General features: G+C 39.3%; 1 protein-coding gene across 1 annotated transcript; it reads right to left on the reverse strand.

Moving 5' to 3' along the window:
• Positions 1-2,164: 2,164 nt before the first annotated feature.
• Positions 2,165-27,477, reverse strand: YIPF6 (Yip1 domain family member 6). Its single transcript, XM_021680091.1, has 7 exons — positions 27,396-27,477; positions 14,632-14,760; positions 13,247-13,325; positions 9,376-9,418; positions 6,753-6,878; positions 5,962-6,119; positions 2,165-4,251 (listed from the first exon to the last, which is right to left on the reverse strand). Exons 1-7 carry the CDS (start codon positions 27,450-27,452, stop codon positions 4,133-4,135), a joined length of 711 nt encoding a protein of 236 aa, XP_021535766.1. The 5' UTR covers positions 27,453-27,477; the 3' UTR covers positions 2,165-4,132.

Here is a 27,477-nt window from a genome sequence, read left to right on the forward strand (position 1 = left end):
GTAAAAAAAGGATTTTATTCTCACACTACTGCTCTCTGAGGTCTTAGAAATATAACTGGTATGATAAGTGACTAGATGCATCCCCTGACTATAAACACCTGAATAAACAGGTTAAATTTTGATGCATTAACCATCCCTCTAGGAGAATAAAAATGAAAGAGGCAGAAGTCGCTTGACTCTTAAGACTTTGGGAAAAAGGAGAGGAGAGAGAAAGAGAGAGTCTGTGTGTGTGTGTTGGGTGGGGGGAAAGGAGAAAAAAGGGGCTCAAGGTGGGAGAGGGCAGCAAACCTAACTCTTTCCAATGTACAACTGCTCTTGTGTTTTCCGCAGATGCTAATATAGTGTTCTATTACTCAGGGAAAAAAAAAAAAAGCATGAGAGTTATCTATCTCCAGTCAGTTGTAGGGTGTAATGGCTAATGACAGGGAGCATACCCTGGGAAAGGGGTACATTCATTTCATGTATATAACAATGCAATTCAAAACTGTCTTACTATGCTCCCATCTACAGTGTTTTCCTATTTTAAATCAATTTACTGTGTGACCTTGGGCAATTTACTGAACCCTTCTGTGACTCAATTTTCTACTTGTAAAATGAGAATTATAGCACTTTATGTTAAGGAGTAGAGGAGATACATAAAAAGCACTTAAGAATAGTGCCTGGCCAAATCAACAGAGACAGAAAGCAGATTGGTGGTTGCCAGAGGCTGGGGAGAAGGGGAAAAGGAAGTGATGCTACTGGATATGGGATTTTATTGTGATGTGATGAAAATGTTTTAAAATGAACTAGTGGTGATAATTACACAATTATGTGAATATACTGAAAAATTACTTAATTGTACATCACTTTAAAAGGGTGAATTTTATGGTAAAAGTATATCTCAATAAAGCAGTTATAAAAATTCTTAAAAAAATAGAATATTGCCTGGCACAATGTAAGTGCCCAATAAATGTTAAGCCATTATTAGTAGTAATATTATTGTCATTATTTTTACTTGGCCATCCTATGGCCTGAGTAAATCCCTAGAAATCCTTTATTTTCAATAAAAGCCCACAGAATCTAGAAAAGTATTTCTAATTTACATACACGAATTAACATTCACACATTTATTTCTATCCAAATTGTCTCAGAAATTAACAGTCTAACTAAGAATAACAATTTCAGTGTTTTACTCTGGAATAAAACAGCTCATGCAATGGATGTCTGATCATATCATTATAGCATTTAAATAAATTTCAATGACTTGATGTCACCCTAGGATTTGAAATGACCGAAGATTTTCATTTTCATCTTCAGGAAAAAACAGGAAGTCCAGGTACAGTAAGTAGTTAGATTATAAGAAGTATACAATTAAATCTTCAAATACAGGCTTGCTAGCCTTCTAATCACATCCGGCGGATACTTCATAAAAAGACAAATATAGTAAAGAGCAAAATGCAGACTGGTCCTATGCCCTGTGACAAGCCCACCTTGCCCAACAACAGAAAAAACCCATCACAATAAAAAGATCCTATTCAGCTCATGTAATAAGACTCCTAAGAGGCAAAAGACTTGACAGTTAATGGTTGACATTTAAGACTACACTGCACATTCAAATATGTTTGCATCAGTTTTTATAATCTGAACAGCAATTACATCCAGTCTTCACCTTTCCTATTGCTAAAGAATGTGACAACGGAGGCTCAATCTCAGAAGGAGGAGCAGCAAATGACAAGCCATGACAGTGATATACCACATTTGGTAATGATGCTCACACACTTGAGTTTCATCTAAAGCATGAAACTTCCCAATTCCTGGAACAGGGTTTCCTTTGTTAAAATCCCCTTCTCCTCTAGTCTTTCTTTCTAAAATTAGCCATGTGTCTTTGCAGCAAACCAGGGAAAGCTGTGTTGAGGGTTACAACTTCCAGATAATCAGGTCTTCTTGCCACAGAGAGCAATGCACTTTTTTTTTTGCATATATTAAGAAAATAATCATTTATACCATAAAACTGACCATTCATTTTCAGAAAGATAATCTCCATTTTACATCTTCATTTAAATCAAATGAAACCACTCCTTAAGTCACCCGAGAGCAACAGATTAACACACAGAACAAGCTGCCTTAATACCCAATGTGATAACCCCCTCTCCCCTCCCTCTACCCACACAACCCCCACCCCTGTTGTAGCCTTAAAAATTTCTGACCAAAATATTTAGCCTGAGTACAATTCAGTAGGCAATTCCCTTTTGAGAAACATGATCATTTCTTTAATTTTTACATTATAACCATTGGGACAGATTATGAAATAACTTCGGAAGAGAGATGTTTTTAGTAAAGGTTAGGAAATTTCAGACAATACAAATGGATGATAACTTAAGGACCAATTTCAAATCAAAACCAGTTTCAAAATATTGTCTTTACCAATTCAAGATTGAAAAATCGGCTTTGTGCTCACCAGGTTTATTTTAATTAGAAGGGAAACTGAAATGAATATAAATATATAACCAAAACCTCTGGACAAGGCTGGGACAGAAGGGACCAACTTTGTAATGCTCACTAATTTAGTATCACTCCAAGAACTCATTTGCCCTAGTAGTGTTCTTAGTTAATCTGGGAATGGAGAAAATATGTTTTTAAAATTACATATCTATGTGTAGATAGTCTTTAGATAGAAAATGAATAAATATTTAGAGTCCATGATAAAGAAAGACCGTGGAATAAATTCCTATCTTTGTAAGTAACTGTATATACAATGAATGTTTTCTGCCTGACTCCTAATCTTTTGTCTATTAAGAGTTCTTCAATGTGCAATTTATAGAAGGCAGTAGCTCGTATTACCTTAAAGGAGCCCTGTTTAGCTTAGAATCAGCCTTTCCAGACACTCTGCTCGCTGAAAAGCCTTCACACTTGTGTGTATAAATAGCTGAGGATACAAGTAGAGGTGCACATGTGCAAAAAAAGTACTTGTCTAAAGAAAAGCTAAGTAGCTTTACAAATAAAGTCTAAAACCAAGAAAACAAATTGCTATTCCCCAACCCAAAAAGCACATCTAATGAAAAAACTGCTAAGCCCACTATGGAGAGGTGGCAGCTGTAAACGCACGTCACCCAACGTCATGCTCTAAGCATCTAGCTGTTCTGTGAACCAGCCAGCAGAACACTGAATCCCTCCATGTGCACATGGTTAAATGCAGGCTTCAGATTTAGCTTTACTTTCTAGTTAGAGGCCAGATTACACAGAATAATGAAGAATTCCTTAGAGCTATGCTGTATCCAAACTGCCTCATTCTACCCTGAAGAAGAAACAAGTGCCCAAATGATAATATGCATTAAGGACCAACCAATCTAAATTTCTGAGGTCTTCCACTCAGGTAAGTTCAAGCACTGGTCCACTGAGAACTTTAATGAAAGGAAAATTACATATTGACTGCTAACAGCTTACATATTCAGAGCTAGGGAGTAAGATTAAAAACTAGAGTATCAGTGCAGCTGTTAATAAGCATGGCGGAAAAGGGACTATACAGAACAACTAAAGAAGCTGATTCTTTAGATGTCCTTTGCTTTTTTAAAAAGCTATGAGTGCAGAATTTTCTCCGGTCAAAATCTGAATACTGGTTAATGCATGTTTTCTCCTCCCCAATTATGAAGCCCCTTCCCAACGTCTGTCATTGCCTTTTTAAGCCTAAGAAAGAAAGGAAACAACATGGAGAGACTACCCATTCCTATTTCTGAAAAGAGAGGCATATTCTAATAGTCATAAGGCAATGTGTTTAAGAGCTGCACCTGAACTGGTATTCTCAAAACTGAAAATACAGTTGCTAAGTCCACTCAACTTGCAGGATGTATCCATGTGCTTCCCAAATCATTGGCTGTCACTCGAAAGGACCACAGTGATCCTATCATGCCTTGAGGCAGTATACTGCATATACTACGCATTTTGAAGAAATAACATCAGGAGGCAAAGGACAGCCTTTCAAACATCGGTTCCTTTACATAAGCAGTGACGGTGCTTTATGGCTCCCTTTTAAATCTCCTCACATACCAAATACCTCCAAAATTAGACAAAAGAGGGCCAGAGGCAAAGCTCCATGGTGAATTGCATCTTTCAGATGAGCTTTCAATTCACTGGTTTTTAGTTTCCATTTCCTGATTTACTGAGGAGTGAATGTGAGAATCATCCAACTGATGACAAAATAGAACAAGAAAACGGGATAAATGGCCAGGGCTTTGCGGTTTGGAGGCTGGCTATCGGCAAGAAAAGCTGTAGAGGCTAAACAAAACAAACAAAACAAAATGGAACCTTTAATATAGTAAGATTGTCACAACCGCTAACATTTACTATACTTTAATGTGCTTGGCATAGTCTGGAACACAGAATTACACAAAAAGCTCAGTTATATTTGTGATCTTCAGAGAAAAAGGCATTCTGCAGCATAGTTGTCCAGACAGTTGAGAGCTACTTGTTTCCAATACTAAACTTTGAAAGTTTTCGACCATTTCACATGAGAATCTTTCTAAAAGGAGCTTCCTACCCTTTTCTGAGAAGTTACTGACCTGTGCCGAATACACTGAGAAAGACGTATTGGCTCTTTTAGATGCCATTCTTCTTGTCCACCCAGGAAATGAGACTCATCCTTTTACTCATCAGTGATCACCCTTCATGGGCAGTCTTTCCTGAACACCCATCCTGTATCCCGCCATCCCAGGCGGAACTGCCCACTTACCTCCTGTGTGTCCCTACCATACCCTGCACAAACTTCCATCTCCCACCTGGGATGCCTATTGCCCTTAAGTGTTTCCCTGTCTGGCTGTTCCACTAAGTTCTGAACTCTGAGGATAGAGACCATGCCTAGCAAAATGCCTGACACATAGTTTGTGCTCAAGAAATATTTGCTGAGTTAAAAAATGGAATGCCTTTCTCTCTCTTCTAAAATTCTACTTTCTGAACTGCCATGAGCCCGGACACTGGATATTTAGAACTACAAGTATGGTAAATTATCAGACTCTAAGCGAGGGAATGAGGGGGTTCTCCCATGGGTAAAGCACTCGAGCTTAACACACAGTCTTCATAATATCAATTGTGGCATTCTCAGACCTTATTTTTGGGTTACTTCTTGGATTTTAACCATGTTCCAGAGCAAAGATATGTTAATGCACTTAAAAATATTAGGCAGTCTGTCTGTCCCATGAAGTAAGAAGCCAGTGAACAGTTCTAGTTGAAGGTAGAATTTTAAGAGAATTTTAGGAATGCAACAACAACGAGCACATAGCATTCACTGCCACCGCTATAGGCTCTTCCTAATCTTTGGCAGAATTTTCTACTGAAGCAGCAAAGTAGTGTAGATGATATACCTAACAACCTATACTGGGAGGTAGTATAATACAGTTCTAAACAGGTGTGTCACCTGCTTGGGTTTGAAACTTCATTCCGTATTCACTAGTTATGTGTCCTAGGGCAAGTTGCTTAACCTCACTGGGTCTGTTCCTCATCTGTAAAAATGGGACTAATAATACTAGTTTTTATTTATTAGAGTTGTGAGGGTTAAGTGAGATAATGCATATAAAGCACTCACAACAGTGCTTGCCTAGAATAAGCAATCTGTAAATGCTGGCTACTATTCTCATCATGATTAATTTGTCAGGAAAAAGCCCAAGTCATTTCTCAAGTCACCTATGCCTCATCCTATATGCTAGGCTCTGAGCTAGGTCTAGTGTAATCTCCTTTCCCGACCCTATCCATTATTTAAGAATAAAAAAGAAAGGATATGACTGTCCACATCTCAGAAGTCCAGATATCCAACTCAGATAAGGTGGACAGCATCCCTATCATTGCCTACTTAGAGAAGAGGGTTCTATGGATGATACCGGCAAGAATCCTACCACTCACATATGACTCGAGTTACACTGCACCTCATCCGGTCTTCATCTCTAACTCATGTTTTTGTCTGCTTTGCTACCGTAGAGATAAGTACATTCTTACCTACTATAGACCAGGCAAACATGACGATCACCACAAAGAGCCGGACCATGAAGTTTATAGGTCCTGGCTCAGCCAAAAGCACCAACCGGCAAACCAGCATTGCCACTGTCAAGGGAAGTATACAGTAACCCAGCACACAGAGGCTCTGAAAAAAAGATCTAAAAAATAACATACATCTGTAAAGATCATAAATATAGTTGATCTGTATCATGATACAGTTTATTACACAGATTTCTATATATCATGGATTGTTACCTTCCTTCAAATACATAATACCTATACCCTAACATTGATTTTATGAGGAGAGGCTTCTGTATTAAGCATATGCTTTAATTTTTCTCTCCCCGTACTCTTCCTCCTTTCCTCTCAAACTCCTTGAGAGTCAACCATCTAGGGTACCAGATGATCTACTCTAATTCCTAGAGACTTCCTTCTCCCACTGAACCTCTAAGACAGTTGTTCTTAATCTTTTCTAGTTTAAAGACCTATTTGAGAATTTGTTGAAAGCTACAGACCATCTCTTCCGCAAAATGGACATAATCTTCTAACACAAAAAAAGTCTCCATATAATTTCAGGAGCTGGAGAGAGCATCTGAGGCTTATCATAGGACCCTAGATAATTTAAGGTAAGTTAAACTAGGTTATCTCTGTTCAGTGGGTTTAAGAGAACTTTCTCTTTAGCCCTCATTTATTTTCATTTTTCTTTTAAAAAAATACCTAACTAGCCAGACTTCCTTAAAAATCTGATATGCTACCTGGCAAGGGAAAAAGTACATTTTAATAATACTCACATGTTTCCTCCAAGAAGTTTTGAGTTGAGGGTGATAGTAACTGCACCAAACCAGACAATGACAAACACTTCTGCAAACTGGGGCCCTCCATCCTTTTCACTATCTATAGAGCTTCTTTGAAGCATTCTGTGACAAGGAAATGACATGAGAATTGCTTCATCTTTTATTTAGAGCAATAAAGTTAAGGCAAACTTTGAATCAGGGAGCTGTCCTAAACCTTACCTGAAGATCTGTAACATATAGGTTGTACGAAAGTAAAATGCCAGAATTATTTGGCAAGGTTCCCTTACTTCCAATTCCAAATGCCTCAGGACTACAAGGGTCACCTCACTTGGCCTTGTTGGGATGTGTAAATGGATTACTGAAGACCTTTTTGGTTAAGCAGAGGTTATAAATTGAAGGGTCAAATGTGACTCACAGACATGAGGTTGTCAGTCCGTACAAGACTTAAAATGGGTTTAAGTTCAAGTGACAGTTTTTAAAATTGGGAGGTTTCACCTAAAAATATGTATTTCTGGATTTTCCTGAAAAACCTGAAGACTTTCTAACAGTGGGCTTACATTCCTACATGGCAACAACTGGGAGCAGTTGACTGACATAGAAGCAGGTCCCTACACAAGGGGCTTCAGGTCACCAAATCATGCACACATTTAGGTTACTTCTCTAGCCCCTAGACACATTTGCATTTGTAATCCTTTGGTTAAGGCTTTAGTTCTGACATTTATTATTTTTTTAAGATTTTATTTGAGAGAGAGAGAGCAGAGCAAAAGAGAAAGTATGAGCGGGGGGCAGCGGGGAGCACAGGGAGAGGAAGAAACAGGCTCCCCACTGAGCAGGGAGCACGACACGGGGCTGGATCCCAGGACCCCAGGATCATGACCTGAGCCCAAGGCAGACACTTAACTGACTGAGCCACCCAGGTGCCCCTAGTTCTGAAATTTCAAAATGGAAACAGTCTATAAACCTATTTAGGTGATTTTTTTGAATCAAAACACAGATTATTACTAAAAGACTTTGCTTTAAAATGGAGTAGTTGAACAGTCACTGAAATATTTTCTTTGTCTAAGAATTTTACAGACATAAACTGTTTTGAATTGTGGACTAGAACACTTGGACTGAGTGTCATTTTTTCCCCCAGAAAAATAGTAACACCAAGCTCCCAGTCTCTTTTTATTACATAGTATAGAGGAATCACATAGTAAGTCTCGCCCTGCTATGCTGTTTGCCGGGACAGGCTTCTGTATTCTACAGTTGTATGTACTCCATTCTGAGTCCTGACAATCCAATGCAAGGAATGCTGGCACTCATCACTTGTTGTCTAGAATCTCTACTGCTTCAGCATGGTATGATGGGAGAACATTAATGGGCCTCGAAGGCAGGAGATCCAGAAAGTGATCCTAGTTCTGTCACTAGGTGTATAAACTAGAGTAAATCACTTGATGTCTTGGGACTCCAGTTGTCCTCTCTGCAAATAAATTGGGTTAAACTACATAATATCTAATGTTAACCTTTTAAAACTAAAAAAGTATATGCTCAGTGATTCTACTATAAACCTGTCCGTCAAGGCACTGAGTATTGCCCTTGATGCGGTTATTAAAGGCATAAGAAATAGCACTCGATGTTATTACCTAAATTACCACATTAAATATGGGCAGAGAAGTCATTAGAAATTTGCTGAATTTAGAATCATCAAAGGTCAAGCCTGGAAGGGATCCTTAGCCATCTCCTTTTATAGATATGGAAGAGGAGACCGAGAGGGGTGAGGTGGGAAGAGACGTATAATAATCACAGAGGAAGAAAATGGGCAATCAAGGAAATCTGAGGTTGAATCCCAGGTCTACCACTGATTGTAGTGATCTCGGTTCAGTCCCCAATCTCTTTGAACCTAAGCTTGTTTGTCAAAAAAAAAAAAAAAAAAAAGAAAAGAAAATAATATTCTTGCTATGAGGATAAAATAAAGAGAAGGTATTTAAAAGTTTTCTGTAAACCGGGAAAAATCATTATACACATTTTAGGGTTCTAAGTATCCCAAAATCGCTTTGCTGATAGCACAGTCAGGATGAGAACCCAGAACTGAATCCTAATGCAGTATTTTTTTCCATGCTACCAATGGTTATATTCCCCTTTCCAATGGAACTTCGCTCTTCTGTCTTCTCCCTTTAAGTACAATGTATATGGAAAGCCTAACACTTTGAAACATGATCTTGCTTTGAACTCTACCAGTTCTACTCTAATTTATTCTCATTCTCATCTTTATTATTATTAAGATTTAAAAAGAACTATGTTCACAAATAAACAGTGCTTAAACCTATAGATATTTAATTCACTTAGTTTAATGATGGGGAGGTGCATGAGAATAAACAAATGTCAGTTCAACAGAAATGGCTAAAACAGGCTAAGAAGTTATTGGTAAACAGAGAGGAGCGCAATTTTCATACTTTAATTCCATCACTCTTTGAATTGATCTGGAAACCTCTTCACGTTTTAGATTTAAATCATAAGGAGTACAGTATGTCATAGAAGTCCTAAATTAAATATTCAAAATTCCCCTCAATTTTGAAACTCCACACAAAAAAAGTATAGTCTATCTCAAATGACAAAGGAAGGAAATGTAAGTACTTACAATGCAAGTGTCACACAAAGGATCAAAGGGCCCCACAGATCCCCTATGAGGCAAGAAAAAACAGAAGACTATTAAGAAACAACTATGTAGTATTTTCTAACTTTATTCCAATTATCTACCTCTCCCACTCTTGGAATTCAGACATCAAGGCTCCTTCTGCCTGCCCAAGCGTTCCCACTTCTCCTACCCCTCTACCTGCCCTCCCTGCTCCCCAATTCTGAATGCCCTTCTTCATATATCCTTTAAATTTTGTTGACTTCTTAGACCACAAATCACCTCTCTCTACCACCTACTAAGCCACATTCCAGCATGCTGTAAAGACCAAGGGGCCGGGAGTCCAAAGACTTAGGTGCCCCACCCTCAGAAAGACTAGAGCCAAGTCACTCCACCAAACTGAGACTACATTAGACAAGGCAAGTATAATCAGGCTCACCTCAAGAATATGAGAAATGGAGCTTAGAAGGAAGTGACTTCCCCAAGTTTATATAAATAGTTAGGTATGGAGGGGGGACCAGACCCTTGGTCTTCTGAGTCCTACTCCAAAGTTCTTTCCACTCTGCCACACTGCTTCCCTTCTATAATCATTACACTGAACTAGTATGGAATTGCTGTTCTTATAGGTGAAAAAACAGGCCAATATTGGTAATTTCATAAGGTCAAACCTTAGCAAATAACATGAAAGCTTTTGGAAAAGTATAAAAGGCTCTGCCAACATCAGGTCTAAGCACAGCGGTTCTCAATTAATAGCTGTTAGGTAAATTAATCAGCCAACAGTTCAGTTACATACAGCCTACAGCAAAATTACCTTCCTCCACTAATATGAAAAAAGATATATATACCATTTCTAACTTTAACCTCTTATGTACATAACTTTAAAGAAGTATGCATATGTACATACTTATATTGGTTTTTTTTTTCACATTATATATGTAATTTTGACACCACTGAGGAAAGTTTGGAAAAGGTATAAGGAAAAATTATAATCCTACCACTCTGATAAAATATTGTTTTTCTTGTTAAATTTTTGAACTTATCAACTAAAAAAGTGAATTCAAGTACAACTGACATTAATACACTGGCTTTTAAAAAAATACACTTAAGTTTTTTTTTAATTCATAAAAAATCTGTAACAGCATTTTAGAACATTTTCTTATTTTAGCAGAATATATATATATTTTTAGTAGAATATATTCTATTTTTAGTAGAATATATTCTACTAAAAGTAGAATATATTCTATTTTTAGTAGAATATATTCTACTTAGTAGAATATATATATATATTCTATTAAGGAATTTACCATTTTAGTCACTTTTAAGTGTACAGGCTTTGGGTACATTCATTGTTGTACAACCTTTTTTTTTTTTCCATTGTTGTACAACCTTTGTATCATCCACCTCCAGAACTTTTTCATCTTCCCAAACTAAAACTCCAACCCTGAAATAATAACTCCCATTCCCCACTTAGCCTCCAGCAATCATTTTACTTTCTATCAATTCAACTACTCTAGGAACCAAATGTAAGTGAAAAAACGTATGTCCTTTTGTGACTGGCTTATTTTACTTAGCACAATGTCTTCACGGCTCATCCATGTTGTAGCATGGATCAGAATTTCACTCCTTTTTAAAACTGAGTCATAGGGGTGCCTGGGTGGCTCAGATGTTAAGCGTCTGCTTTCGGCTCAGGTTGTGATCCCAGGGTCCTGGGATCGGGCCCTGCATCGGGCTGCCTGCTCAGTGGGAAGCCTGCTTCTCCCTCTCCCACTCCCCCTGCTTGTGTTCCCTCTCTCACTGTGTCTCTGTCAAATAAATAAATAAAATCTAAAAAAAAAAAAGAAAATTGAGTCATAGTCTATTAGTATATGGTATATGTCATGGTGTATATACCATAATTTGTCTATCCATCCGTCCACCTTTTGGCTATTGTGAATAAGGTTGCTATGGACATGGGTGCACAAATATCTGCTTGAGTTCCTGCTTTCAACTTTTGGGTATATACCTAGAAGTAGAATTGCTGGATCATATAGTAATTCTATGCTTAATTTTCTGAGGAACCACCATGCTATTTTGCACAGCAACTGCACCATTTTACATTCCCACTAGCAATGCGCAAGGGTTCCAATTTCTCCACATCCTCACCAATACTTGTGATTTCTGTTTCTTTGATAATGGTCATCCTATTGGGTGTGAAGTGATATCACATTGTGTTTTTTTTTTTTAATTTATTTTTAAGTCGTGAATTTTTTCCTTGCCACTTTGCCAAGGGCTATGCTAACAGGGCAGGGCAGAAGTGCAAATTTGGGCCATGACTGACTTACCCTTTGTGCCAGCCTATGTGTTTATCCCCACAAGGTCTGGGAATGGACCTTAACACATGACATAGCTAATCATCATCACTAATCGGCAAGATAACACACTGGTTCTGCATTGTCACTGAAGCAAACTTGCTTTGGACTGAGCCACAGCAGCAGTTGAAGGGGTATCCTCACATCTGGGATAGCAGTGGTAGAATGGAAAGGGCAATGAACTTGAAAACTGGGTGCTAGTCCTGCCTGTGTCATCCTGACCAGACACTCAGCTTCTCTGAGACTCATTCTCTTCATCTGTAAAACAGGAGCAATAACTCCTACTTCACAAGGTTGTTGTAAGGATTAAAAAAGAAGTGTGTGTAGGGGGAGGGCAAGGCACTAGAGTAACAGCTACCATTTATGGGGTGCCTACGAAATGTCAGATGCTGTGCGAGGTGGCTGATACGCATTATCTCTAAGCCTCACCAGCAGATACACGGTATTATCTCCACTTTAACAGAGGAAGAAACTTGAGCCTCAGAAGAGTTAACTGTCTTATCCAAGATCACATAGGTAGTGATGGAACCACTATTCAAACCCAGATCTGTCCATGCTCTTTCCACTACATACCCGCAGTAGCAAATCATGTCAGCTCCAACCCACAGTGTATGTTAAAAAAGATTCTGACACTGCATCCATGTGCCACATATTTGACATCCCTACTGAAATGCTGCCAAAATAGAAGGTACACTCATGTGCAACATCATTGTTACTACTCTCAAACAACTGATTCAATTTTTCTGATAAAGGGTACTATGAAAGCAAAAATAAAAGGTCTAACAATTTTAATAATAAATTCTAAATAAAGGGCGCCTGGGTGGCTCAGTTGGTTAAGCGACTGCCTTCAGCTCAGGTCATGATCCCAGGGTCCTGGGATCGAGTCCCACATCGGGCTCCCTGCTCAGCGGGAGGCCTGCTTCTCCCTCTCCCACTCCCCCTGCTTGTGTTCCTGCTCTCGCTGTCTCTGTCTCTGTCAAATAAATAAATAAAATCTTTAAAAAAATAAAAATAAAAAATAAATAAATAAATTCTAAATAAGAGCATAATTTATTGCAAACACTGTTTTGATAGACCTCGTGGACAAAAAAAAGCAGTCATCAGACTAAGTAATAGTTCTGCAAATAGAAATGTCAATAAAGGTATTAATTTGTTAATCCTTAATGGGTATTAGCTGTTACTCTAATTTAATATTCAAACATTTTGCCTTTCCCTTGGAGACTGTCAGCTCTGTGGTTGAATAAAGTCCCTATGTGTTTGCACCTTCCAGAAATATTTTTTTCAGTGGCAGGTGAAGATATACAGTCTATATTTATTGATGAAGACAATATATTAAGCAAAATCTTCCAATCTCTGAAATTCCATTCTAAATGTTTAAATTCTTCAGAATGTTCATTTGCATGTTCATTTATATATTTTTTCATTCTGCAAAATGTCAGTTTTCTTATCACAGAAATTTAGCCATATAAAAGTATTTACGATAAGGTATGCTGAAAAATAGCAAATCCTCAAAAAACTCGTATACTTACAATCTCTCAAAAGAGTATTACTTTTCCTTGGGTACAAAACATGCATGAATTTTTTCCCAACAGCTTTTAGATCACGCATCTGAAAGACAGAAACAACTTGTTGTATTGTCATGACCAAGGTTACCAATAGTTCCCTCACTTAATTTGCTCAAATTTCTTTTATTTTAACCTCTTGGGTTCATTGAATTTGGGAGCTACAATTCCAGTTTAACTCCTTCACTATACAAACAAACAGAAAGATAGTGCGTTTCTTATTAACTTTTTTCTTTTTTTAATTTATTTAAATTCACTTAACTAACATATAATGTATAATTGGTTTCAGAGGTAGAGGTCAGTGATTCATCAGTCTTATATACTACCCAGTGCTCTATTAACTTTTTTATTAACTCTTTAAGCCAACATTTAACTCTTTACCACACCCACCAGCTCTGTTTTTTTAAAGCTCTGTAAAAGAGAAATATAGCTGTCCCAATATGTTACTTAAAGAAACTAAAATAATATAACTATTAAAATCTACTCTGCAACACATGGCATCTGACTTTCAGTTCATAACTGATGAAAGTCCTAAGGGCCAATTAGCCTGCTCCCCAGCTACCACATTATATACAATATAAGACAAATTAATCTCCAACATTCCCAATTTAACTGGTAAGTGAATCCTAAAAGCCAGATTTTTAAAAATCAAGACAGTTGAGGGGCATCTGGGTGGCTCAGGTCACGATCTCACAGTCCTGGGATAGAGCCCCCTGTTGGGCTCCCTGCTCAGCAGGGAGTCTGCTTCTCCTTCTCCTTCTCCCTGCCTCCACCCCATTCATTTTCCCTCTCTCTCTCAAATAAATAAAAAAACCTTCAAAAAAAATCATGACATTTGAGGAAGAGTACAGTATTACAAATATAACCTGTCAAAATATAGTTGAGATAATTCTGTCCTGACTTTTTTACCTAGAAATTTCTTCATGTCATTAACAGTTCTTTGTAAATACATTTTTAACAGTTGTTTAGTATTCCATTACATAGATGTAACATAATTTACTTAACTGATATCCCCTCTGTTGTTCAATTTCTCCTTATCATAAGGAATGTTGTAATAAACATCTTTGTATATTAATATTCTTCTGTATTTTGAAAAATATTTTTTAAAAAAATTCCATATACTGTATGTGGAGAATTATCAGCTTAAAAATATTCGAACAGTATAAGATTCTTAATACTCATTATAGCCAAACTGCTCTCCAAAAAGCCTGTACCAAATTATTCTCTAGGGGAAAATCTTAAATTTCAATAAATAAGATATATTGAAAATCAGTTAGCCAAATAAAAATAATTACTATAGTTACTTAGTCCCATGATACTGAATAGAAGTTCTCTCAGCTAGTCTCACTTACAATGGTATTCTGAACAGATTCATTTAATGTGGAGCTGTCAAATTCCCGAATGTGAGATCTCATAGGAATGGTGATTTCTCCTTCCACGGGGATGTCTTGTGAGATCGATATATCGGAAAGGCCTGCAAACTGAGAAGAGTTGGGAAAAAAAAGTAAAGTCTATAATCAACTGCAGCATTCCTCAAAGACATCATTTCCTAGTGAGTAGGGACTACGTCTTTTTGTAGGGTTTTACACAGTTTTTCAAGTAACGTATTAGTTTACCAGACATTAAACAATATGGTCAACTAAAATTCTCAAATGCTTATTTCTTTTAACTTAAAGAAGGAGATGGCATATGATGGAAAAAATTGCGAAGTAAATGGCATAGACACTTTCTTGCCCTCAAATATTTGCTTTCTTTCAAGCATGAAACCTTCACATGGCACAAGCTAACAAGACTGCAAAGCTATTTGAAAGCGACCTTTCGGCAATCACATCTTCACACAGCCACAATTCTGTAGCTCTTCTGCTCCTTGGTAGGCTCCGGTGGCCTCTGCTGGCTAGAAAGGAGCATTAGGTGAAGCCTAACGGGAAACTGGGAAGAACAGGGAAATAGCAAAATAAATCTTGATTTCTACTCTTTTTACCAGGTTACCTAGCAAACCAGATCAAATAACATTTCCAAAGTGAATTATGAGATTGCAAGCTTATAAACTCTCACGTTCATCTGCCAAATTTTATTATTCTAACTAAAACTCTGAAATCTTCAAGTTCCTAAGAAAACAAAAGCAATCCCTTCTCACATGGATTTTGGCCCAACAGGCACAATATTTAGAGCGTAGCAGTTGTAGGTAAACCAAGTACAAGACAGTATACTGAAATTTTAGGAAGAATAAAGCTGCTTAAAGAACTTATGAAAAATAAATTCTCAAACACACTTTTAATAAGAAATGCAAATTAAAGCTACTTGTAATAAAAATTTTTCCCTGTTAAGACTGGCAAAAATCCAACAGTTTGACAACATACTCTGCAGGTGAAGCATTCACACACATCTGGTACTACAGTCTACTGAAGATGAATCTGGCAATATCTAGCAAATTTATATATGGATTGCCCATTGACTAAGCAATGCCACTTTTAGGAGTCTAAAGACAAAGTGGCAAAAACACAAAAGGACATATAAACAAAACTACTCATTAGAACACTACTTGTAAAAGCAAAATCCTGAGAATAATCCATATGCCCATCAACGGAAGACTACTTGAATAAAGTATGGGATATGCACATAAGAGTTCTATGCAGCTGTAAAAGGAATGGGAGTATCTCCAAAGAACTATTTATGGAGTGTTAAATAAAAAAGCAATGTGGAGAAAAGTTTGTATAATATGCTACCATTTATCTAAGAAAGGAGGGAATACAAATAAGACACTCTCGCACCTGAATGTTATCTTTTAAATGTAAGAAATGTGTAAGAGATAAATCATGCAGTGTGATGTAAGTCGTATGTAAGAAGTAAGTCATATGGGGCGCCTGGGTGGCTCAGTTGGTTAAGCGACTGCCTTCGGCTCAGGTCATGATCCTGGAGTCCCGGGATCGAGTCCCACGTCAGGCTCCCTGCTCAGCAGGGAGTCTGCCTCTCTCTCTGACCCTCCCCCCTCTCATGCTCTCTATCTCATTCTCTCTCTCAAATAAATAAATAAAATCTTAAAAAAAAAAAAAAAGAAGTAAGTCATATGATTTTTTTTTAAAGAGACTTCCTATTAAGGAAAGTGGGGAATAAGGTAGAGGAGACAGGGAGAGAAGTTAGGCTTCTTCAAATACAAGTTGTTCTATATATATGACTTGAGAGCTTGAAATCATATAAATAGTTGCAATAATTATGAAACAAAATTAAAACTTAAAAGAAGTCCTTAAGACAAAGAAAAATGAAACAAATAAACCTACTGTATGTTGAATTAAATGCACAACCACACAGCAACTATTTCAAGTGACTTTAATACACTGTAATTTGACTTGTGATTAGAATGTAGAAAGCTGGAAAGAATACCCCTCCCACTAGAACAATGAGAAAAAGTTAGATAAACTACAAAATCATAACTTTCCTCGAACCCATCAGAGAGTTGAGGTTGTACAGCAACCAAGCAGCCTGATTAAAATCTAAGAAAAGAGAGGTACTTCCAGGAAAACATGGGACATGAGCACCACTTTGCACATTGTATCATAACACAGAGAATGACACTAGGCATCACACAGATGCTTAAGAATTCTCCTAAATTTAGAATTAATTGCTAAAGGCCAAGCATGGACTAATACGAGGGTACAGAGCCCCTGGAAGCATCAGACACAAGGGGAGTTCACACCCACTTGCAGAGTCTTCTCCATCGACTTCCACTGGGTGTGGGTTTTGGGGAAGGGAGGAGCTGCCAACTCTGAGAAAAGCAAAGAGCCCTGCTCAGACCCTTCTCCCCTACAGAACAAGAGCCTTAGGGCTACTGGGAGAACTCTGTTGTCTCCAGGGCACAGGCGAAGACCCGCTGTGCCACTTCCAGGCAGTCTCTACTGTTTTATACATGATGGCCAGCATTCAATAAAAAAAATTACTCCCCCCAACAATGAAGAAAGGGGAAAGGGAAAAGACAAATCTCTCTACTCCTGGGGGAGGGATAGGAAAACATCCTGAGGCCAGACCACAACAGTCTCCTTCAGCTGGGGGGAGAAACAGAATCACTGAGCAAGTCCCACTCAGGAGACACAGGGATACACGGTTTACCTAAGGCTGAGGCTGGACCAACACGGCAAAGAATCCCCCCTCCCTTGCTAGCCCCACCGCCCAGGCTAGCAAGTATGGAGTCAAAACCAACAGCAGTCTACTGCTAGGGGAGGGCCTAGAGGTTGGAGAGAGAACCACGATCTTATGCAAGGGCAAAGGGAAAATGCAGAGAGCTGAGAATAGAACAGGAACGTTAGGAAAAACACAGGGATGAACTAGCACTCACCCCAAGCACAATGTAATGGAAGAGGAATTTGAAGCTGGGGACACACTGAAGGTTCCCATAGCAAGGATAAAACCCAAGCACAGGGCGCCTGGGTGGCTCAGTTGGTTAAGCGACTGCCTTCGGCTCAGGTCATGATCCTGGAGTCCCGGGATCGAGTCCCGCATCGGGCTCCCTGCTCAGTGGGGAGTCTGCTTCTCCCTCTGACCCTCCCCCCTCTCATGTGCTCTCTCTCATTCTCTCTCTCTCTCAAATAAATAAATAAATCTTTAAAAAAAAAAAAAAAAAACCCAAGCACAGTTCAACTCCTGACCAGACTGATTTAATCCCCACAGGAAAACCTTGGCAGAAAAGATGTGCCACTTCCAGGCAGTCTCTACTGTTTTATACATGATGGCCAGCATTCAATAAAAAAATTACTCCCCCCAACAATGAAGAAACAACCCACTATGATGAGACATAGCAATCAATAAAACCAGACAGACTCTGAGATGCCCCAGATGTTAGAATTACCCGAGGAAAATTAATAGGGCTATGATTAATATGTTAAAGGCTCTAGTAGAAAAGGCATATGCACAAACGATGGTGAATTTCTGCAAAGAGATGGAAACTGTAAAAGTCAAATGGTAATCCCAGAAATAAATGAACACAGTAACAGATGAAGAATGCCTTTGACAGCTTTATCTGTAGATTCAACACAGCCAAAAAAAGAAATCAGTGATAGGTCAGTCAAAATTATCCAGACTAAAACAAAAAGAGAAAATTTTAAGGAGAAAAAATATATCAAATCATTGTTGTACACCTTAAACTTATATAGTGTTATTATGTCAATTATATCTCAATAAAACTAGAAAAAACAAACAAAACCCAAAACAGAATAAGCATCCAAGAGCTGTGGGTCAATATTAAATGGTCTAATATAGATATAATTGGAATCCCAGAAGAGTGAGAAAATGTGTCTGAAGAAATATTTGGAAAAAGAATGGCTGAATATTTTCCAAAATTAATGACACACATCAAATGACAGATCCAAGCCCAGAGAACCTCACTCAAGATAAATACCTAAAGACAAAAGAAAACCAAAAATCCACAAACCTGGACACAATCAAACGACTGAAAACCAAAAATAAAGAAAATCCTGAAGGCCGCCAGAGAAAGACACTGCATTCAGAGGGACAAAGATAAATAACAGACATTTCACCCACAACTACCCAAGCTAGAAGAAAATGGAAATACCTTTAGAATGCTGCAAAAAACTGTCAACCCAGAATTCTAAACCCAGGAAAAATAGCTATCAAAAATGAAAGCAAAATACTTTTTTCAGACAAGCAAAAGCTGAGACACACACTACAAGAAATGTTAAAGAAAGATCTTCAAGAATGTGATACCAGAATGAAACTTGGACTAACACAGGAAAAGAAGATCTCCAGAAGTGGTTAAAATGAAGATAATTATAAAAAATATTTTTTCTTGTTTTAAATTATTCTAAAAGATGATTGCCTAGAGCAAGGGTCACAAAACTTTTTCTGTAAAGGGCGCCAAAAGTAAGTGTTTCAGGCTCTGAGAGCCATGTAGATTCTGTTGCAACTACTCAACTCTGCTGCTGTAGCATGAAAGCAGTCCAAGACAAGACATAAACAATTAATAAAACTTTATTTATAAAAATAGGTAGTGGGCCAGATTTTAAATCATAAAAATATGACATTTAGGAGATAACTGGAAATTTTGAACACTGACAAGATATTTGATATTCGGGAATTACTAATTTTTTGGATGTACTAATGATACTGTTATGTTCTTTAAAAACAGACTCCTTTTCTTTTAGAGATACATGTTAAATATTTACTAAAGTAATGATGCCTAAGATGTGCTTCAAAATAGTATAGAAGGGAAATGGATAGGGCTATAGAAAAAAGAAGACTTGTCATAAATTGGTAAGTACTGAAGGTTAGGTACATAAGGGTATATTTTACCATTGTACTTTTGTATACCTCTTAAACTTTTCTTAATAAACAGTTAAAAAAACAAACATTCCGACGAACCATGAGAGACGATGGACTCTGAAAAACAAACTGAGGGTTCTAGAGGGGAGGGGGGTGGGAGGATGGGTTAGCCTGGTGATGGGTATTAAAGAGGGCACATTCTGCATGGAGCACTGGGTGTTATGCACAAACAATGAATCATGGAACACTACATCTAAAACTAATGATGTAATGTATGGGGATTAACATAACAATAAAAAAATTTAAAAAAAAATAAAGGATTAAAAAAAAAAACATTCCTAATTTTAGGGGCTATCTGAGTTCTTTTTATTCTTGCCCCTCCTCCAACCGAAATGAACCTGAATACAATCAAGCCTCTATATCTTAGAGTTAACAGGAAATGTGTGGATAGAGGAACATACTAAAAATACCATGAGAATACCAATCAGCCAAATACAGAAAGTGGAGAGTTCTACAAGACAAATGACTGAATTTAAACAAATAAAGTACATTAAAAACAGGAGAATGTTTAAGAGTAAAAGAGACTTATGAGACTTATTATCCAAATGCAATTTGTTGACTTTGGATCCTGATATGAACAAACTATAAAAACACACGTTTTTAGAAAATTGTGAGATGATGAGGAGAGATTAGATGATACTGAGAAATTATTAGTCTTGTTATTGTGATAACAAAGAAAACGTCCTTCCCTGTTAGAGAAACACACTGACGTATTTACAGGTGAAGTGATATGTCTAGGATTTGCTTTTAAACACTCAGAAAAGATCATGAAAGACAATGAAAGACCATTAAAGACTGAAGGGAGGGCGCCTGGGTGGCTCAGTTGGTTAAGCGACTGCCTTCGGCTCAGGTCATGATCCTGGAGTCCCTGGATCGAGTCCCGCATCGGGCTCCCTGCTTGGCAGGGAGTCTGCTTCTCCCTCTGACCCTCCCCCCTCTCATCTGCTCTCTTTCAAATAAATAAATAAAATCTTAAAAAAAAAAAAAAAGACTGAAGGGAACTAAGGAAAAACAACAACTCAAGGCAATGTGAGATCCTGGATAAGATCCTGAAACATTAGTAGAAATGTGGTATAATTCAAGTAAGATCTGTGATTTAGTTAATAGTATGGTGTCAATGTTAATTTGCTGATTCTGATCATTGTACTATAGTTATGTACAATGTTAACATTAGAGGAAACTGGGTAAGGGCTATATAGGAACTCTCTGTTGCAACTTTTCTGTAGGTATAAAATTAGTTAAAAATAAACAGGTTAAAACTCATATTCCAAAGAAAAAGGAACCTTTGTGCATTGTTGGTGGGAATGCAAGCTGGTGCAAGCCACTGTGGTGGCTTGGAACCTATGGAGGTTCCTCAGAAAATTAAAAAGAGAATTACCATAGGATCCAGTAATTCCACTACTGGGTATTTACCCAAAGAAAACAAAAACACTAATTTGAAAAGATATATGCACCCTATGTTTACTGCAGCATTATTTACAATAGCCTAGATATGGAAGCATACCAAGTGTCCTTTGATAGATGATTGGATAAAGATGTGGTATATATGCACAATGGAATATTATTCAGCCATAAAAAAGATTGAGATCTTTCCATTTGCAGCAACATGGATGGATCTAGGGGCGCCTGGGTGGCTCAGTCGTTAAGCGTCTGCCTTCGGCTCAGGTCATGATCTCAGGGTCCTGGGATCGAGCCCCACATCGGGCTCCCTGCTCGGCGGGAAGCCTGCTTCTCCCTCTTCCACTCCCCCTGCTTGTGTTCCCTCTCTCGCTGTGTCTCTCTCTGTCAAATAAATAAAATATAAAACAAACAAACAAACGGATGGATCTAGAGGGTAAGTAATGCTAAGTAAAATAAGTCAGAGAAAGACAAGTACCATATGATTTCACTCATAAGTGGAGTTTAGGAAACAAAAACAAATGAGCAAAGAAAAAAAGAGACCAAAAAACCAGACTCTTAAACATAGAGAACAAACCTGTCGTTGCAAGATGGGAGGCTGACTGGGGGGATGAGTGAAAAAGATAAAGGGGATTAAGAGTACACTTATTGTGATGAGCAGCACTGAGATGTGTATAGAATTGTTGAATCATTATATTGTACACCTGAAACTATTATAACACTGTATGTTATACATACGTGAACTTAAAAAATAAACAACAAAAAAAGATTAAACAAAAAAATAAAATCGTATTCCAGAAAAAAAATGTGGTGGGGAGATGAAATAAGAACAGCAGAATTTTGATAGGTACCTGGGTTCATTATACCACTCTTTATTTTATTTATATACTTAAAAACTTCTGTAATAGAATTCTTAAATACATCATTTCCTTGTTTCTGCCATTCCCTCAAACTACTCTCCTTCCCCTCCTCCTCCCTGATCAAACTGCTCTGCATTCGCCCACTCCCTTAATCCTTTGTAACTTGGCACTTGGCCTTCCCACAACTTTACTTTCCCCACAGCTCTGTTAACAGTGATCTCATAACCAAGAAGTACAAGGATCCCTTCGCCCTCTGAATATTCTTCAGCACTTAATATGTCAATCACCCCTTTTGAAGCTGTATTCTCTCACTACTATGACACTGACCTTTCAAGCTCCAGGATTGCTGTTTTGACTTTTCATGCTGCCTGCAACTGCTAGGGAAGGCAAAGCAGTACAGAAGGAATGAGCTTCAAAGCCAAATTGGGCTCTGCCCTCACTTGGAGACAACACCATCGTAAGAATTAGGTAACACCAGCATTGCACCTAGCACACGGTCAATGCTCAACATACGATATTTGGAGCGTATTGGTTAAGTGTGCTGCTGGAAGCCATTCAACTCTATCATTTACTACCTATGTGACACTGAGCAGGTTCCTTAACCTCTCCATACCTCAGTTCCTCATCTATAAAATTGAGAATAGTATCATCATCACAGGGTTGTTGTGACGAAGAAATGCATTACTGTGTGTAAAGCACTTAGTAAGAGGCTCACAGCAGGGGCTAGATACAGGTTAGCTCTAGTTCAAGATTCCCAGGGGGTCAATTCCAGTTCTGTCCCTTGTATAAAATGGGGAATTTGGCTGGCCTTTGTCTCCTGTTCCTGCAAGGTAGCCTCTAAACCCTTGGAATTTCCTAAATGATAGTGTTATTTTTGTTATTCATGGTGGGCCCTAACAGTTTAGCTAACAGGTGAGTCATGGTAGGCCCCTAGACAGTTTATGCTAATGAGATGACTCAGCATGGGGGCAAACCATTCCAGACAGACAAAACACAGTATTAGAGGGTTGAAGCTTTGACTCCTGTGACATAAACCTGGCCTCTGGGAAGGCAGCTATGCTCACCACTATACCACCAACGCAGATAAACCTGGCCTCTGGGGAGGGGAGGAGTCAATGATCTAGTCAATCATGCCTGCATAAAGAAACACTAATAAAGACTCTAGATACATGACTGCACTTCACTGGTGGGCAATATTCTGCCTATTGTCACAGATTGATGTATCAGGGGGTTAACAGGGTCCTGACTCCACAGGGAGAAGACAAGGAAGCTTTGTGTTAGGGGGACCCTCCCAGATCTCACCCTATACATCTCCCCCTTTTGCTGGTTTGGAGTGTATCCTTTTGCTATAATAAAACTGTAATTTTAAGTATAGTGCTGTCCTGAATTCTATGAACCATTCTAGTCAAGTATGGAGCTTGAGGGGATCATGGGAACCCCTGAATTTGCAGCCAGTAGGTCAGAAGTAAGGGTGGTCCTGGGAACATTCAAACCTGTGGCTGGTGTCTGAAGTAAGGGCAGTCTTGTGGAAGACTGTGCCCTTAACCTGTGAAGTTTGGCCTAACTCCAGCTAATTGGTTTTAGAAGTCACTGCAGTCACTAAAGTGTCATGTGATTCCTATCCTATTCCCCCATCCCAACATTTCCTTAATATCTCTTCTCAGGAGAATCAGTGATACGGTTCAGAGAGCTGAGCCAGGATCTGTGGACTTCAAGCCCCACATATGACAAACAGGACTGCTAGGCCCTCAGCTAGTCAGGTCTAGTGGACCTTGCTCTCTGACTAGCCTCTCAGGGGGGATGAAAGGTGCCTTGGACGCAATGTCTCTTCCCTTCTCCCTCTGCAGGTAGGCTCATGCACACATATGCACACGTGTGCACAGAAACCCATGTGTACACTCTGCTGCCTGGCTTGGGCCAAGGAGGGGAGCAGGTAGAGGCAGGGCCAAAAAGATACAGTAGAAGCAGGGACTGCAGACTTAAGAAAGCAGCTGGGACCAGATGGGTTATACTACTGACCAAAATCCTGGAGCAAAGAGTCGACAAGTTGGGGGGTGGGGGGCATCAAGCAGAAACCAGCTCAGTCCAAGAGGCCTGGCTCCAAGAAGTGGGGAGGGGTGACTAGTGGTGTGGTCTCCAGCTAGCCCCTTTACCTGAGGCCAACATCCCTCCAGCCCTCAGGCTAAAGCCATTATTATAACTCTTTTTCCTGCTCCCTAAACAGACAAACAATAGATAAGCATTACCAAAGACTGTCTTCTCAACTCTATGCAAATGACTCCTAATTAAACCTAGTCCTGACTTCTGAGCCCTGAAGTCCAGGTTTTAGACAAACTGCCTGCTGGGTATCTACTGGATGGTCTGCCAGTATCTCAAACTAAACATGTCCCAAAGTGAATTAATCAACTTTTAGGGTCCTCATCCTCCTCTTACGTATTTCTGTTCAGGGCATCAAAATGTGGTACCGGGGGACACCTGGGTGGCTCAGTCGTTAAGCGTCTGCCTTCAGCTCAGGTCATGATCCCGGGGTCCTGGGATCGAGCCCCGCATCGGGCTCCCTGCTCAGCGGGAAGCCTGCTTCTCCCTCTCCCACTCCCCCTGCTTGTGTTCCCTCTCTCACTGTCTCTCTCTCTGTGTCAAAATAAATAAATAAAATCTTTAAAAATAAATAAAATAAAACGCGGTACTGGGAGCAGCAGCGGCAGCAGTATCACCTGGGAGCTTGTCAGAAATGCAGAATCGCAGGTGTCCTCTCAGACCTACCAAATCAGAATCTGCCATTTAACAAGATTCCCCAGGTGACTGCTATGCACATTACAGTTCGAAAAACTCTGATCCAAGACACAGTCTCCCTAGCACTCCAAACCCTCAAGGAGCCTGCCTGTGTCCAGTCTTCATGGCTCCCACCACTGCTATAGTCCAGGTAGCAATCACTTGTTCCTAGAACCTACTGGTTTCGCTAGTCTAGCTTCCAAACATTCCTCATGGTAACTCTCCCTCAATTACGTTGTCAAATTCATGACTTTAAACCCTTCCCTCCTCAAAAATTTCCACTGGCTCCTCATTGCCTATTAAACCTCCAAGCTTAGTAGTCAATAAGAAGAAATATTGTATGATCATTATTATTATTGTATGATCATTACGTGCCAGGCACTCTACCAAGTATTTTACATGTCTTAACTCATTTAATCCACCTAACAACCCTATGAGCTAATTATTACTGTATCTTCATTCTACAGATGGGGAAACGGAGGCATGGAGAGGTTAAATGACAGAGCTGGGAATCAAACCTAGGCAATTTGACCCCAATGCACAAATTCCTAACCACTGTTTCATACTGCTCCCTAATTCAGTGGCCTTATTTTTTTTAAGGCTTAACTCCTAAGACTTCCCTGTACTTTAGCCAAAGTGATCTTCCTGTTGTTCTATAAATACATTAACACTTCCCAACTTCTGAGAGGTTGTGCAGTCTTAATGGAAATAATCTGGGCTTCAGAAGCAGACATAGTTTCAAGTTTTAGGCCTGGCCACTAACTGGTTCTAAGACCCTAGGGAGATGATCAAACCTCTCTGAGTCTCCTCTCCTCATCTGCAAGTAAAACACAATTTAAAAACCACCTAACTGAAATGGTTGCTGTGAAGTTTAGAAAATATGCAGAGGATGTCTAGTACAATCTTGGCACATAGCAGGTGCTCAATCATTGACAGCTCTCATGCTCACCTGAAACTTCAAATCTTACCCACCCTTTGACGCCCTCTCAAACTTCTACTGTGTAGCTTGCTTTGTCACCCCAACTGGACATGATAGCATCTTCCTTTAAATTTTGTTAATATTTTATGTGTAACTGTCTCTGATTTACTACCTTATTTTAGCATTGTACTTGTGTCGTATTAGACTGTAAGCACCATAAGGGCAAGCCCTAAAACAGCTAGCATAATGCATTGCACATTTGTGGGAGTTCAATAAACATTACTGAGTAGAAGTGGATTGGACATTGAGTAACGAATGACCAGAACCACTAAAATTAATTGGGGAGGGGCGCCTGGGTGGCTCAGTCGTTAAGCGTCTGCCTTCAGCTCAGGTCATGATCCCAGGGTCCTGGGATCGAGTCCCACATCGGGCTCCCTGCTCGGCGGGAAGCCTGCTTCTCCCTCTCCCAATCCCCCTGCTTGTGTTCCTGCTCTCGCTATCTCTCTCTCTGTCAAATAAATAAATAAAATCTTTAAAAAAAAAAATTAATTGGGGAAAACTTCATAAAAAAGAGGTGGAACAGGAACTAAAAACAGCTAAGCACCTGTAACTATGTCACACGAGGCACTGTGTGTATAATAGCTCATTAGTACTCTCATTAAGTCTGTGATGAGTTACTATCCCATTTTCCAAATGAGGAAACGGGGGTTGAGAGTGACTTCCTCAAGGTCACAATTGTTCCATGAGAACTTGGAGCCACTCACTCTCTTTCACTGCTGTATCCCCAGTGCCTAAAGGAGTGCCGGGAACACAGTAGATGCTCAATAAATATTTGTTGAGTGACTGAAGAGATGAAAAAATAGTGCTAGTAAGCAGAACCAGGACTAGAAGCAATTTCACCTGACTCCCAGTTCAGTCCTCTGCTGTTAATTTGCCAATTTAAAACAGAGGAAAGGGAGGTACCATTTATTAAACAACTGCTATAAAACTGAACACCGTTTGGGAAGAGGGATCTTAGGGCAGAATGTTGAATAATTACACTCCTCAGTTCATGACACTGATTGTGTTTGACACTTTACATAAATTATATCATTTCATCTTCCTAAAAACTCTTTGAGGCAGGTATTTTTATATCCATTTTACGGATGAAGAAACACTCTCCATGAAATGATTTGCCCAAACTCTCATAAGAGGCAGAGCGGGTGATTCCAGCCCAAATAGGTTTAACTCCAAAACCTGTGTTCTTAAATACTTGTCCAGGCTTTGGGCTTGTACTTGCAATGGAAATCGTACCCCCTGTAGAGACAGGAGCAAGACAGCATCATGAAGAGCAGGGCATCATGAAGAGCATTGCAAGGAACTGCAACAGGGAGGGCAGGGATTAAATCAAGACTACTGAGGTCACTGAACAAATCAATAATCAAGTTGTAACGTCCTTTGGGATGCAATCTCATGAATCCAAGAATACTGCTACTCCAACAAGAACTAGTGACAGAACTTGATAACATGAAGGACAGCAGAAGCAAAAGTACTTAAGAAATCACCTAAAGCTTGGCATTTAACACAATGTACGGGAGGAGGACAGGCCCTGAGAGTATGGGACAGGAAAATGAATAGGAGTTTCACAAGAAGGCGTGGAAGGAACGAGGAGGACAGGGGGAAAGCGGTTAGCCCAAAGAGCAGGTGCAGTGTTGAGACTGGTTCTGGCATCGGGTATAGGAAGGGCCTACCGGGAGGAAGGAGTTCCGGCCTTCTCAGGCCAGGAGCCCGTCACCCGACTTCCTTAAGTGCACTCTGCCTCACCCTCAGTCCCTTTTGCCGCAGAACCCAAGCTCACCAGGGGCCTGGGCGATGTTGTCCCCGGGTCTCCTGAAGACTCGGCCGCTTTCGCCATCTTGGCCCTCCTTCTCCCCGGTCGC

This window comes from Neomonachus schauinslandi, chromosome X (genome assembly GCF_002201575.2).
Source record: "Neomonachus schauinslandi chromosome X, ASM220157v2, whole genome shotgun sequence".
NCBI classification, from domain to species: Eukaryota; Metazoa; Chordata; class Mammalia; order Carnivora; family Phocidae; genus Neomonachus; species Neomonachus schauinslandi.